The sequence below is a fragment of the Setaria viridis genome, chromosome 5, assembly GCF_005286985.2.
Source record: "Setaria viridis chromosome 5, Setaria_viridis_v4.0, whole genome shotgun sequence".
Lineage (NCBI taxonomy): Eukaryota > Viridiplantae > Streptophyta > Magnoliopsida > Poales > Poaceae > Setaria > Setaria viridis.
The window spans coordinates 27305648-27321128 of record NC_048267.2 but is presented as its reverse complement, the minus strand read 5'-3'; the positions used below and the strand labels follow the sequence as shown (position 1 = coordinate 27321128).

Genomic DNA, 15481 nt, shown 5'->3' with positions numbered 1-15481 from the left:
ACCGCTGCTACCCATCACTCGAGCTCCTTTACATGATGCACAGAGGATCTGGTACTAGAAGGGAGAATGATTGGTTGGATTTTTATTTAGACTCTAGATAAAAAAAGTTGCATTGTGAAAGATGATTTCTTGATACAATATCCTAAACTATAAAAACTAGGTTGGTTTCTCCCATTGGGACTGCCCTAAGCAGCTCAGCTCCGAAAGGCGGCAAGAACGCAGCTCCCACGCTAGCCGCCACTTCACTTCACTTTACTCTCAAGTGAAAACCCTCGCTGCTCGGCTCCGCCTCCACGCCGCCGGCGAGCATGGACCTGAGTGGATGGCACATTGCGAGCATAAAGCAGGTCCGGTCCTTCAGCGGCGAGGATGAAGACACGGACACGGCGCTCAAGTTCGCGTACGGGTCCCTCTCCCTCCCACCCCCGCTCGCCATCCCCGATGCGGCCCTCGCCGCCGCCGCCCGCGCCGCGTGGACCGGGCCCCCCGACGACGGCGTCGACCGCATCAGCAGCCTTCCCGACGGTATCCTCCGGAACGTCGTCTCCCGCCTCCCCGTCAAGGACGCCGCGCGCACCGGCGCGCTGGCCTCACGCTGGCGCGGCCTCTGGCGCTCGATGCCCCTCGTCTTCGCTGACGCCAACCTCCTCGACGGATGCATAGCGAACCCGCTCTGGCGACCGGGCCTCAAGGACACGCTCGGCGTCACCAACGAGGTGTCCGACATCCTCGCCGCGCACCCGGGCCCCTTCCGCTGCGTCCAGATTACCTGCTGCTACTTGGACATGAACAGGGAAAAGATCAAGAGCTGGCTGAAGCTGGCTGCCGACAAGGGCGTCCAAGAACTCGCCTTCATCAACCGCCCATGGCCGCTCAACCTCCCTCTCCCCGCCACGCTCTTCAGCTGCACCTCGCTCACCCGCCTGCACATCGGCGCCTGGAAGCTGCCGGACACCGCCAAACTTCCGCACGGCGTCGCCTTTCCCCACCTCCAGGAGCTCTTCCTCAGCTTGATCACCATGAAGGATCGAGACCTTGCCTTCCTGCTCGACAGGAGCCCCGTCCTGGAGGTCCTCACCATCATCGCAAGCCAGAGGGATGTGAGCCTCTGCCTGGTTAGCCACAGTCTGCGGTGCCTGCAGCTGGGCATGTCTTCCCTGGGACACATCGCCGTGGCGGATGCTCCTCGCCTGGAGAGGCTCTTTCTGCTGAGGACACGTCGCATTGGGGGCAACAAGTCGTCGAGGATCAAGATTGGCAACGCACCCAACCTGCGCCTGCTGGGATACTGGCCCCCGGGACAGCACGAACTACAGATCGGCAACGCCATCATCGAGGTACCAATATAAATGCCAATCCTAATTTTCATTCTGTTCCATTGCGTAGTTGTCCTGGTATAGAAATGTGTGATCTTAATTTCTGATTCAGTGCATTGCATTTGCACATTCACACCGCAGGCGCGCACTAAGGTGAGCCCAAGCACCATCATCCCGAGTGTCCAGATCTTGGCTTTGCAGGTGCATTTCGAGGTCCGCAATGAAGTCAAGACAGTGCCTTCCATCCTCAAATGCTTTCCCAATGTTGAGACACTCCATATCCAAGTAAAATTTATCAACCTTGCTTGTTCATTTGGCATTTTGCATCGGTGGCACCGCTAGCTTAATGGCCTTATCAAATATGTTGTTGCCACCAGAATTATAACCATACGTTCCTTTATTTAACTTGCAGTCAGTGAAAGTTGATAAGCCTATATACTGGAAAGGTCAATCTCAAGTTCTGGCTGGAGGCTTGCCCTGTTGGATGTGTCAAGCATGTCAAGAAGTTGGTTATCCATGGGTTTAAGGGTTCAAAAAATGAACATGCGTTGATCAAGTTCATCATCGGAGAGAGGGCGCAGGCGCTGGAGACGATGGTGATTGTGATGTGCCTTGAAACTTTCTCTTCGACAAATTGTCTAGATGCCAAGATGAAGCCTTTTCTTACTGTGAAATGTGCCAGTAAAGACATCAAGAAGATCACCTTTGTACTTCCAACCTCTCCTAATCCCTGGAGTTTCCGCATGGCAACTGATGTTTCATGTAGGGACCCTTTTGACCGTGCAAGCGCTGTCTGAGGTAGCAGCTGTCTACGTGCACCTAAGCAACTAGTCATGAATGTTTGTAAGTGTCATTAGGTAAGGTTTCGACTAGCATGGACTTCAAGCGTTTAAGGTAGCGTTTGGTTCCCTTTTGCTTATTTTTAGCACGTGTCACATCAAATATTTAGATACTAATTAGAGGTATTAAACGTAGACTATTTACAAAACCCATTACATAAGTGGAGGCTAAACGGCGAGACGAATCTATTAAGACTAATTAATCCATCATTAGCAAATGTTTACTGTAGCAACACATTGTCAAATCATGAACTAATTAGGCTTAATAGATTCATCTCGCCGTTTAGCCTCCACTTATGTAATGAGTTTTGTAAATAGTCTACATTTAATACTCCTAATTAGTATCTAAACATTCGATGTGACGGGTGCTTAAAAATAAGTCATGGAACCAAACCAGGCCTAACTCATTTAGTGCCAGTTTTCGTACTGCAAAAACTTACTATGGCATAAACCTGCTACTATCTGGGAGGCATAAACTGCTACCGAGTACATTTTATATTTAATTTACGTTTTTTGTTATGTTGGTTTGCTCGTCAACATATTTATTCTTTGCCTGATTATTTGTTCATTCTGACCAAAGCTACCAACGCATTGTGTCTTCCATTTGTTGTGCATAAATCTGTTAAATTGTGCAGTTATTGAAAGTAGTCTGATTAATTGCCATGCATTATTTGGACGTGCTTGATCAACTTGCTGTTCTACTTGGAGTATGTATATTACCTGTTTTACATGCTGATTTTGTAGAGCAATGAGCAGTGTAATTTCATTAAAAAAAAGTAGTGTCTTGAACGATAGGCAAAGCTTGTCCCATTATCGTTTTGTTGCAAGTTTCTGTGATATTTCCATCCGATGATTTATAATATATATGCTTTGCATCCCATTGCTGTTCCTCAAACTAGCAGAACGATTCTTTTTCTATTCTCTATTCAAGTTTTTTTTTGAATATTTTATGATATAATTTGCCAAGTTCTCTTATGAGTGCGTGGTCGATGCTTCTCTGATAATGACAGAAACATTGAAACAAGGTTCCTCATTGAGACAAGTAGCTACTGTCGAGTCATATTAACCTGCAATTGCAGAATGTGTTTAGCATTGCACTTTTTTTTTTGGGTATTCCTAACGTTTTACTTGCAATTGACCAAGTTACTTCATCCTGTTGCATGAGTACTGTCAACATAGTTTTCAGGTTTTATTTCTGATACTACGCTACTGGGAAGGCAATGACAGGAATGTTGCCTTGTTCTGAGAGGTAGTTATTAGTGGGCAGCTTTCCTCTCATCCCCCTCCCCCCTCCTTGCATTGTAGCATCCTGAATATTTGAGTATAAGTAACTTGTAGCAGAGCATGCCCTGGAGGATGGTGCCCATCATGCCCAGGTGAATCGATCTTCAGTCACGAGGGCACCCCTTCCTGATATTCTTCCACATACATATGGAATACGATTTTGTATGCCTGATTCCGTGCTTCATGCTGATGAAAGATAATGGTGAATATAACTGGGGATTCCAGTTGGTGACTAATGTTGTGCTATGTTTTTTGCTTTTCGTCGTAGTAGTCTCCCTGCTGTTACTGGTCATTTCCGACAATCTCTGCTCTCTGGAATCTATAGTTTCTATTGTATTTTCAGTTTGGTTTATTGTGGCAGCTTATGCCACAGGATTTTATATCAATGCTTCTCAAATAATGACACAAATTGTTAAATAGAAGCTGGTCAATGTTCATCGTAGTATCAAATGTGCTTTCTCATTGCGATAGCTATCACGTATCAGTGTTGAGTCATTCTCATCGTAGTATGCAAAGCTTGTGGCATGCCACTTCGTCTTGTCATGTGAGTAATGTTTAGTGCTGGAGTAGGTTTATGTTCTCTCTCTGAATCTGTGCAGCTGTGAAGGCAGTGAACGAATGTTGGCTAGGTCCAATTGACAGCTACTCCCTCGGTCCAAAATTACTATTCATTTTAACTTTTCTATATACATAATTTTTAGTACATATCTAGACATAATATATATCTAGGTGCATAGCAAAAGCTACGTATCTAAAAAACTCAAAACGAATAGCAATTTATGATGGAGGGATATGAGTTAATTTGTTGTTTTCTTGAAAGATTGTCCAGAAGCTCCACCATTCACTGAAGTGAAGCATTCACTGAAGTGAATGCTGCATTGACACCTAATTGAGAGGATGGTACTTGATTACAAGAATTTGAAACATATCCCTATCTGTTGTGCCATTAATGTGTTCACTGTTTGTAGCATTTTGAATTCGAATTTAATTTGAAGTAGTACCACTGTATGCACCAATCTATCCACCCACAACAACTTCTTTAAATTACACGATCTAGATCTTCTCGTGTATCTTCTCTCTCCTTACTCACTCGAATCCAACAACTCACCTTATCTGGATCATCCATGTACCTCTTCATTCGTCTCCCCGCACGCACAACCTGCCCCCGCACCCCAAGCCCCCAACCTTTCGGCTTCTCAGGCGGTCAGGCCCTCGACTGACTCGTATTGTATCTTCCTCCATGCGACCTGACCCATCGGCTTCCTCATCAGACTACGCATCTCCTCTTCAATCACTGCCGCCAACAACGTGCACACGACGAGGGCTGTGCTCCCCGCTTCACTCCTCGCGCGCCCCCTCCTCCCCGTCATCTTCCTCTTTGTCGACGCCTGCGAGGACACCGTCGCTTTCCATGGCCAGACACCCACGCTGCTGCAGCCATCCCCGCCATCAACAACCGGGACGCTCGCGACGCCATGTTCATCTTGTAAGTAAGTTGTCTTCGCTGCTGCTGTTCAATCTGCTTGTTGGGATGATGAATGTCCAACGCTAACGCGTTAGCCCCGTGGACCTCGCCGTGGTGCCGCGCGTGGTGAAGGCAAGCCTGTCCCGTGGTCGCATCGATCTGCGGGCGGACGACTCTGGCTTAAGTTCTTGGCCACCTCCTACTGCAGTCCTCCACGGAACTGCAAGCACCTCCCTTCTGGTTGCCTCCTAGCACAGATCTGCTGACATCGCCATCTTTAGAATCAGTCATAGCTATGGCTATTTGAGCTCCAAGTAAGAAAAGCTATCAACTACCCTTTTTCTCTTCTCTAATTATCTGATTCCTACCAAATCATTCTTGCTGGCAAATCTTTCTTTGATCTATTAGCAATAGTTAGTCTCTCATCTTAAGTTTCAATCTGTCTCAGTTATTTTGGAGTAGGGAAGAGGATTTCATGCTAATATAATACTGAATCAAAATGTGGCCTACTAAAGTCCACTATTGCCTACTAAAGTTAGTGTCATATGTAGTTGTTCATAAAGAAAAGCTCTTGTATGTTGCAATTCAAAAGAGCAGTAGTTGTTCTTTGCTATCAAATATTCCAAAAGCTTGAGCGGAGCTCCATAGCTTTAACAAACAAATGTCAGTAGCTATCAAATCTTCCAAAAGTTCGAGATTGAGCTCTATAGCTTGAACAAATGTTAACAAATGTACAGTAAAAATCAAAGCTGATAGCTCCGTCATATTACTTTGTCTACAAACTATTGCAATCTTCTCTATATTACTGTCTTGGTGCAGGACCTTTTAATTTGACAAGGAGATATTGTCATCTCTTGGCGCAAGAATATTGATAAATCAATCCTCTTTCAATAAGCAGGCCAAGAAGGATGTAGAGAAAAAGTTCCATTATTCCTAAAAAGTTAAGACATTTGCCATAACTAATTTTATTATGAATAAGCCTCACCACTTCTGTTGGGGTGAGAAGAAAAACTCCCTGTTTGGATTAGAGCTCTTTTACGGTACATAATACTAGGCTATACTAGTGTACAAAAAGGACTAGTATACAAACATCCGACGGTCAAGATTAATTGTACACTACTGAAACCTATCAAAAGAACACAAATGACATCACTAAAATTTTATTTTTAACACTAGCATAAAGTAAAGGCCTTTCCGTTTGAAATATCACTTTTCACATGTAATAATTACTAAATCATCTATAATCATGAACATTTAGATCTTATATATACTATATACTACTAAGTAGTAGTATTGTGTACTGTAAAAGAGCTCTTGGATTAAGGTACAAAATTATTTGGTGTATTCATTGTCAGGCCCAAGAGAATGCAAATATAGCTTCAATTCCCTTTTTCTTTCATAAATACTTGGTACATGTGTGCCGTTAACTTGAAGCATCTATGAACTGTAGAAAAATCTTATGGAATGATGCAAGATGTTCAAGATCATTTTTTCTCTTTGGTGGGTGATGACATTGTCATTGTAGCTCCGGTTGAGCATTTGTTGCCATGGAGTGGCTCCAAGATCACTTTTGCATACATACAAACATGGTGGGGGAATCTAACCAACATGGATATTTGTCACATTGTTTTACTGGCATTCTTGGTCGTTTCCTCACATGAATAAGCTATTGTTTCTTTTTCCTTGCAGAACATTTCACTGTCAGTCAATGTCTCAATGACCTACTGCAGTTTTATGCACAGTGATGTTTATGATGGAGGTTATCCTAGACGCTACTTTTTTCAAAATGATCTTGTCACATGGGGTATTAGTCTACTTCGACTTTCATGATCTGCCACAGTATGAACTGTGGATTTTATTGAAAAGTTTTCTGGTAACACACAGTTCCATTCGTCGAATTTTATTGACTTATATGGGGACAACAGTCTTAGCCCTTTGGCTCTGAATGGTAGGTTTCACAGGTTCACTTTGACACTTGCCATTATGGATTTTATTACTTGATCTTAGCTACAACCACTAAAAAATAGTGTAGCTAGAGAAAATGATTCCCTTATTTGTTTCACCTTCTCATGGTCTTATTATGAAATTCATTTGTTCTTGGTTATATGTATTCCAGAAGGATATATATAGCTGAAAGAATTATGTTAGTGTTGCCTTTGGATGTTTGATGAAACGCAGGGCCTTGGATTACTAGCGTGCTCATCATGCTGCCCGACATTGGCATCCGTCCCCATGCTTTAGAGTGATTCAAGATGCATCCATGGCCGTGATCTTCTCCGGTAAGATTCAGAGTGATCCAAGATGCACCCATGGCTGTGATCTATTCAGTCATCCAAGATGCATCTATTGCTACTTCTCCAATATGATTTTGTTGGCCTTCCCTAGAGGTGGAGGGCGTGCCTGTGAAGATTTGATTAGTTCCTGCTTGACCTTCTTCTCTTCTTTAGCTTCAACAATTCAGAGCCTAAGGGGCCACTTAAGTCTTTCATGGGATATTCTCTCGTCATATATTACAGAATATACATTGGATACATTGCACATATTGTCATGTGCTTCATTTTTGTACGATAGATTGCTTTTTTGAATTTTCCCCTGCCGGTGCTCTTTTAATCTAAGGAATACTCCCTCTATCCCAAATGATAGGTGTTTTGGGTTTGTAGATTCATATCATTTGCTATGCATCTAGACATAATATATATCTAGGTGCATAGGAAAATCTATGAATCTAAAAAAGCTAAAATGACTTATAGTTTAGGATAGAGGGAGTATGTAATTAGTCAATTTTTACAGTGAAAGGGAAGAAATCATTATTTGTCAATTTAGTATTGTTAAAGTTGCATTTTACGAAATTGTTATGAGCTGTACAATTTTCCTGCGAACAAATTGGACCAATATACTTTTTGCTAATCTGTCGTAGCGTTGGCACAGGCGTTATACTAGTGTGAAAAGGTCTTCAATCATGAGTGTTGTATGCTGATATTCTGCATATACTATTGGAATATTACTGCCTTACTGGGTATGTTCTTCACTAGATATGCAATTGTATGCTGCACATGCAGCCGTGCTGGTGAAACACAATGGCAAATATACAACTGCGGATTACATTTCATTAGAGTTTTGAGGTTTCTTGGTATTCCAGCTCCCTCCACATGTTTTGATGGTACATATGGTTCTTGCTAAGTCGGATGCATTATATGCCTTCTGTACTTATGCCTGTTTGAAATTATTAATCGGTCATTGATTAAGAGGGATGCACCGTGCCACTGAAAATCGATTTGTTAGTGTTGATTAACCTTTTTAACTTGATGGGCATGAAGATTGTTGTGTGTTTCATAAAGCTTGACAGAAAATATGGCGCATGTGATTGAAAATACAAGATGCCACAGTTTATGGTGCCGATATTCCACGCCACCGTTTAGGCGAGAAAATGAACTAAAATGAGCTGTCCCTCGTGTGGCACGCCGAAGGTAAATCACCAACCAAACAGCCCCAGACTTGTTTGCATGGCTGCCTAACATATGGCGTGGCGGACTGTGGCAGAGGAACCAAACACGCCCTGACTATTTCATGGGTTGGGCAGATCTAACGATGGGGCATGCAGGGCTCAAGCCGCCCCCCCTCCCCCCTACCACCGATCGGACAATGGAGCCTCCCCTTAGCCCCTCCTTTGATTTTTTTTGGGAGAATGAAGAAGAGGGTAAGGGAGGTAAGGAAGGAGAAGAAGAGAGAGCCCCTCTTAACCTCACGGGTTGGATCTGCCACAAATCATGGGCCCACAAGGAGGATGCATTTTGGCCCACCAAAGTGGTGACAATGAGATGGAATTCCTTAAGTGTCTGTACTAGGAAGCAAATCTGATGCAGCCATGCAGGAGTTGATAATTGTGTTGCGTTATGATATTCTTGGTCTGGTGGATAAGATCAAGGGTCTTCTGAGTAGGGCTAGTGAAGCTTGCATGGTGTTGCTTGAGGGGCATGAAGATATGTTTTATTTGTTCTTCAGAGCATCTAATCTTTCTATCCAGGACCCATTTATCTGGGTACATGTGGAGCAGCTCTTACGTGGCACTGAAAAGCAACAAGCCAAGGATAAGGGCTTTACAAACACCATTGCAACAAGGTTGAATGCACCAATCTTGATGCTCCTTTAACTTGATGGACTAGGAGGTGGTTGTATGTTTCAGGATCCGTTCCAAGCTCGACCTTTTAGGAAGTATTACAAAAACTAGAGAATATATCAACGGTGTTGCTTAGCATAAGCATCAAATTTATTAGTATGATGGTTGACTCAGAGGATTATAACTACCTATTGTGTTCTTTACTCTTTAATGCATCATAGACGTCTATTTTGAATTTTGATGATGTTCCTTAGCTATCTTTGGCTTGACACTGAAAGAATATTTGGAAAGTTGTGACAAATGAGACAATATATTGCTTAAACCTTATAAGCATTTCATTTGAACTTCCCTTTTGAAAATTTTATTCACCAGTAGTCATTACAATTGCCTGTAAATTATGCTTCTTGGTTATTTATCCATACCTTTATAATTCAACTGTTGTTAGAACTATCTGTGAACCTTTATAATTTTCTGCTGCTTTTATAGCAACTAGGTTGGTTGACAAGACTCGTGGCGATGATGAGCATAGTGTTCATGCTGTGAGCCTGTGACATACAAAATGCATCTTCTGAATAAAACTGATTTAGTTCCATTACTTCATATGCATTGGAAGTTTTTGCTTCCTAGCATGCCTTATGCATATTGTAGTTTTGTAGCAAATATGCTTTCTCACTGTGGTAGTTTTCAGTTTCGAGTCATTGTTGGCTGTAATCTACAAAGCTTGTACAACGGTAATTCATCTTGTCGCGAGATGGCGTGAATAATGTAGTACTGTAGTGTGCTGCATTTAGGTTCATATTGTTTCTCTGACTCTGCAACTATGAAGGCTGTGAAGTAATGTTGTTCCGCTCCCATCGATAGTTACAAGTTGCGTTTCTTTTTTTCCGTTGAAAATTTGTCTGGAAGCTTTGGTATTCTCTGAATGAGATGCAGCTAAGTGGCTGGTTCTAGGATTTTTTACAAAAATCGAATGGACCATGCCCAAGGATTTGAAATTGTGTTGCTTGTATTAGGTCATTAGCCTCTTCTCTGTCCTGTTCCCTGTGAGTAGAATTTTGAGTTATGATTTTGGAAAGCTAGTAGCAGCCTAGAGAGCATGCCCTGACAAATACCAAAGCTATGAAAGAATTATATGTGAACTTTCATAATTCCTTGTACAAATCCAGTTATGCATTTATGAGACAAGCTGAGTTGCTTATGAATGCTCATGGTGATGGCGAGGAATGTCTCTATTCGTGAAATCATTTTGTTCAAGTGCATGAGCTTGAACAATTCTAATGGTGGTCCAATGAATAACCTCATATTTAGGCCCCCAAACTTGTCCCTCACTGATCCTTCTCATCCAGCCACTTTGTGTTTTCATTAGATACTTTTGCCCTTGCCCAAAGTTTCTATTCGTTTTGTGTGTTCACTGCCATGGAAAAACAGTCACAAAACTTTTTATTTGGGTGCAAAAGACAAATCTGTTCTTAACAAAAACTATTCCCAATTGTTATGACTTCATTCCTTTGAAACCCTTGCTTCCTGAGCTGGAGTATGAGTATCCTCAATTCCTTGTACCCTGCTAATTCAATTAAGCTTTCCTAGCCAGCTTTTAAATATGTGCCATTGCGCATCACTTGAACTTGAGTAGCATCCTTTGGTCATTCTGGCATTCTCGATTTGCATTTTGCTTTAGACCTATCTCTGTGGGGTTTATATGAGCGCTGGTGCAAGCATTTCGACTTGAAGCGTGACCGGGATGAGATGACTTGCTGGTTGGACCGTTTCAAGAAACCTGCAATTGACAAGTGATGAACAATTCTAGCCTGTCCTACAGATTGGAATTAAATGAATTTGCCGATGGGAAGTTATATGATGAGATTTTCCCCGCTCAGAGTAGTGCCATCGCAGCTGCGGTGCCTGCCCAGCAGCAGGGATCCTGGTCAATCCCATGAATAACTGCAATCATGAAATTGCTTTACAATATATAGGTGGCTATGGTCTTGTATTATGATGCTTTAGCTGGTACTACCACTTCCTCTCGTCACCTGTTAGCTAATGTATATTTGTACTCTCAAGTTACATGTACTAAATGCCAGCAATTATACACTAGTCTTACAAAAAATAGTTATGGTTTTTTATAGGAATACTACTCCCTCCATCCCAAATTACTATTCGTTTTGTTTTTCTAGATACAAAATTTCTGCTACGTATCTAAACTTAATATAAATATATATTTAGATGAATAGAAAAAATATGTATCTAGAAAAATTAAAATAAATAGTAATTTGTGACTGAGGGAGTATACAAGAATTTTATTTGGTTATACTGGTATACCATGTTGCCAAAAAAGTTTAAGGCTACAAGAGGGTATAACAAGGACGCGCACAACCAACGCACTCCACACTCACACCACACGCGCGCACACGCATGCGTGTTCATATACACGCTTATGGAAGAGATTGGGAGGTCTAAACCTCCCGTGCACGGGAAACGTACAACACCACTTACGCGCACGTGTGTGTACCTTAGCGAAGCTAGTACTACCCCTGAGCGCAGCTGGAAAAAATCCCGGTGAAGCACCCCCGCCAGCAGCCACCACGAGCTACGCTCTCGAATTGCACACGTCCCCATTCACCTCGGCCCAACACTGCAAACCCTAAGGCCCATATGCCCATTAGCTACCTCCCCACTTCCCAGTGTCGGTGCCCACTGGCCACTGCCCGGCAGGCGGCGGGACAGCAGCCGTGCCTTCTCCTCCCCATCACCCCTACCAATTCCCCACCGCCTCCACCCCCAACCAAAACCCTCGTCTCCTGCCGGCGCCGGCCACCATGGACCTGGCCCGCCAATGCGCTATGCGCTGCCTCCCCGTCCGCGGCCGGCAGGCTCTCCGCCGCGCTCCTCCGCATCGTCGCCTCCCGCCTCCCCGTCAAGGACGCCGAGCGCGTCATCGCGCTTTTCCCCAGGTGGCGCCGCGCCTGGCGCTCCGTGCCGCTCGTCCTCGACGACACGCACCTCGTCATCGCCGGCGTGCACGAGACCGTTCCCGCCGTGGACCACCTCCTCACCGCCCACCCCGGTCCGTTCCGCACCGTACGCCTCACCTTCAGCTTCTTCGGGGACCTCGACGGCGAGGATGAACTCGCCCGGTGGCCGCGACTCCTCGCTGCGAAGGGCGTGCAGGAGCTCTTCTTCATCAACCCGCCGCCGCCCATCGACATGCGCCTCCCCGCCGACATCCTCCGCTGCACCGAGCTCCGCCGCCTCTACCTCGGATTCTGGGAGTTCCCGGACACCCGCTGCCTCACCGACGGCGCTGGCGTCTTCCCCCACCTCCGGGAGTTCGTCCTCCTCAACACCCGCATCGAGGACCGCGACCTCGACCACATGCTCACTTCCAGTCCCGCGCTCGAGACGCTCGCGCTCGTCTTGAGCTACGGCCTGCCACAGCATGTCCGCCTTCGTGGCCAAAACCTCCGGTGCGCGCTCTTCTGGCTGTCCATGGCCGACGAACTCGCGGTGGTGGACGCGCCTCGCCTGGAGCGGCTCCTCATGTGGCTTACGACTACTCCTTGTGTACTTGGCGACTCTGACTCTGATGACGAGCCACCTATCAGGGTAAGGATTGCTTGTGCTCCTGAGCTGAAGGTGCTTGGGTACTTGGATACCAGAATCCACCAGCTTCAAATTGGAAACACCATCATCAAGGTGCTGTGTTATGATGTGATATTCTCGCGCATGATCACGCAACGACTAGCTGTATGCCTGTACATGTGCTTGATTCATGAATTGTACTGTAGGTTGACACGGAGGCGAGCCCAAGCTTCATGATCCCAAGCGTCAAGATCTTAGCTTTGAGGGTGGATTTCCTTGTCTCCACTGAAGTCCGAATGCTGTCCAGTTGCCTCAGATGTTTCCCCAACGTTGAGACCCTGCACGTGGAGGTAGCAAAGTGCAAGATAATGCAATTGTTTTGGCATATTCATCATCTCAGCATTGTGCTTCTATAATTACATTGTTTACTGATGGTGCAGTTTTCTATGACTGATCGGTCAACTGGCAAGCACTATGGCGAGTTCCTTTCGAAGCAATCTCCCATTGAATGTTTGCAGTCACACACCAAGAAGGTGGTTCTTCATGAGTTCCGAGGGGATCTGAGTGAGGTGGTATTCCTTCAACACCTAACGCAGAGAGTGAATCAGCTGCAGAAGCTGACAATTGTTTTGTCTAAGGATATACTACTTTCAGTGGATGACATGAAAGTTGTACTGCAAGAGTTGGCTAGACTTCCATGGGCTAGTAAATCGTGTACCGTTATGCTTGTGGGACCTAAGCATGCTTGGAACTTCCACAGGGCATCTGATCTTTCAACTGATGACCCTTTTGATTCGGAACATGGACAGGAGTTCTTTTGCTTCATTAAAGAGGGGGTTCAGACGGTTCGGAGGTCCGATGACCATTTTAGGCTGGTGGACTGTTCCTGGATCTGACTTACGTTTTTAGGAAATATTGCTGTTCGATCTGAAGCTAGATAAGATATCAACTGGCATGCATAGCAGAAGTGAAGTTAGTGAAATGATGGTTTGCTCGGAGGACCTTCACTACTTATCATGTTATCTAGATATGTTATCTAGATGTGAAGATGTCTATGTTTGATGATATTACTATCTGTGGCTTGATTCAGAAAGAATATTTGGAAGCTTGTGTCTATATTTATATTTCTTAATCATTATTATCTTCATCAGGATTTCCCTTTGAATTTGTCATATTCATCCTAGGGATACCATTTATATCTTGCAAAAAAATTATGCATTACGTATTATCTTGCATATTTCTTACAAAGTCAACTATCATCGGAAATGAAAACCAGTTCTGCATTTATGGACAACATATGTTGCGTATGAACTGCTCATGGACAAATCAGGATGGTGCTGTTCATGATGGCATTTCATTTTTACCTTTGATTGCATGAGATTGACCAATTATGAGTTTATGATAAGTGGATGAATAAGCTTTATGTTTAGGTCCAGTGCTAGCATATGTTAGGTGATTGGCCTGTCTCAGGTCCTGATCAGGCAATTGGGGTTAATTGATCAAATGCAGGCTGGGCAACTCCAACTGTGGTTCTCCCCATTTTGCCTTGCTATGTTTTTGTTCTATGAGGCATGAATTTAGGTAGATACTTGTGCTCTACATTTTCTTCTGAATAAAACTGTCACCGAGTTTTATGATTCCAATTTTCTTGATAGGTACAGTTCTGCTTGCTTCTTAACTTCATTTTCATCTTTAACTACTGATTCCGCTAACTGGTGCTTGAGTTGTGCGTCAACCTGGAATCTGTCAGCCGTCTTTACTGTTCTTTCGCTAGTATTCAATATTCTCCTGTACCTTATCATGTATACTGGTGTTGATATCACTAGCCATCTTCACTGTTCTTCCACCTTAACTTCATTACCAACTTCAACAACCGTTATTCGTTTCAGCTGACTGGTTCTTGAGTTGTGCTATCCACACCTTGAATATGTCAGCCATCTCCACTGTTATTTCACTAGTATTATCCTGCACCTAAACACGTATACTGGCCGTTTTAGGTAATCATGCTCGTGCTGACATGTTGGATGGTATTTCACAGTTTAATTTGTGGTAGCAGCTTATTCCATTTTCCATGTGATTCTAGTCGATGCTTCTCAAATAATGGCACAAATAGTTGGTGAGACTGCCATTGTGTGTGTTCTGTTCTGAATCATGTTAACTATGACCTGGAAAAACTTGCGGCATGGTTCTTGGCTTTTCATTGCTTTTTGACTTTTTGTGTGTTGGTGATTTACTTTCAACTGACTTATTTTGCTTTGTCTTGTCGCATGAGTAATGCCCAGTCATGCAATCCTGCATATATGTTCAATTGTATATCTGACTTTGGTACCTCAGATAAATAGTTTTGAGAGGTTCGGTTCTTCAAATTAAATTTCTTACACAGAAAATTGAATTGGAGAACTAGGAGTAACGATTCCTCATGAGTCCATCGCGTGCTGATACTCTTCCATATGTTCTGGAGTTTTTTTAGTTTCAAACAAAATTAGGTATGTTCTACTCTACTCCCTACGTCCAAAAGAATACAACTCTCGCTCTCCGAGAAGTTAACCAATTTTAAATTTTAAATTTGATCAAAATAAATATTAATAGATTAATTATGTAATATATTTTCGTACTATTTTTTATGTAAATTTGGTCGAACGACTCCTCGAACATTTTTTTTTACGGATCGAGTAGTTCCATGCTAAATGCTGATGAAAGATCAAGATACAGCTGACGACTTTTTTCTGGTCTGGGCACAGTGCTCTGCAAAAGTGAAAAAGAAAAGCACGAAGTACAATATCCGTATCCACTGCAATATAAAAAAACCATCGCGTTGGAACTTGAACATTCGACTTGTTTTTCTGGTCCGTGCTATGCAAAATTAAAGAAACACATGGAA

The 15481-nt window shown here is 43.6% G+C and overlaps 2 protein-coding genes across 2 annotated transcripts; both read left to right on the top strand.

The window, feature by feature from the left end:
* The first annotated feature begins 308 nt into the window (after positions 1-308).
* LOC117856377 (putative F-box/FBD/LRR-repeat protein At1g78760) lies at positions 309-2113 on the top strand. Its single transcript, XM_034738756.1, has 3 exons — positions 309-1337; positions 1458-1601; positions 1763-2113. The coding sequence occupies exons 1-3, from the start codon at positions 309-311 to the stop codon at positions 2111-2113; spliced, it is 1524 nt and encodes a 507-aa protein (XP_034594647.1).
* A 9278-nt stretch (positions 2114-11391) lies between these two features.
* Positions 11392-13678, top strand: LOC117856375 (F-box/LRR-repeat protein 13). The gene is made up of 2 exons (XM_072294221.1): positions 11392-12950; positions 13041-13678. The coding sequence occupies exon 1, from the start codon at positions 11674-11676 to the stop codon at positions 12835-12837; it is 1164 nt and encodes a 387-aa protein (XP_072150322.1). The 5' UTR covers positions 11392-11673; the 3' UTR covers positions 12838-12950; positions 13041-13678.
* The last annotated feature ends 1803 nt before the right edge of the window (positions 13679-15481 follow it).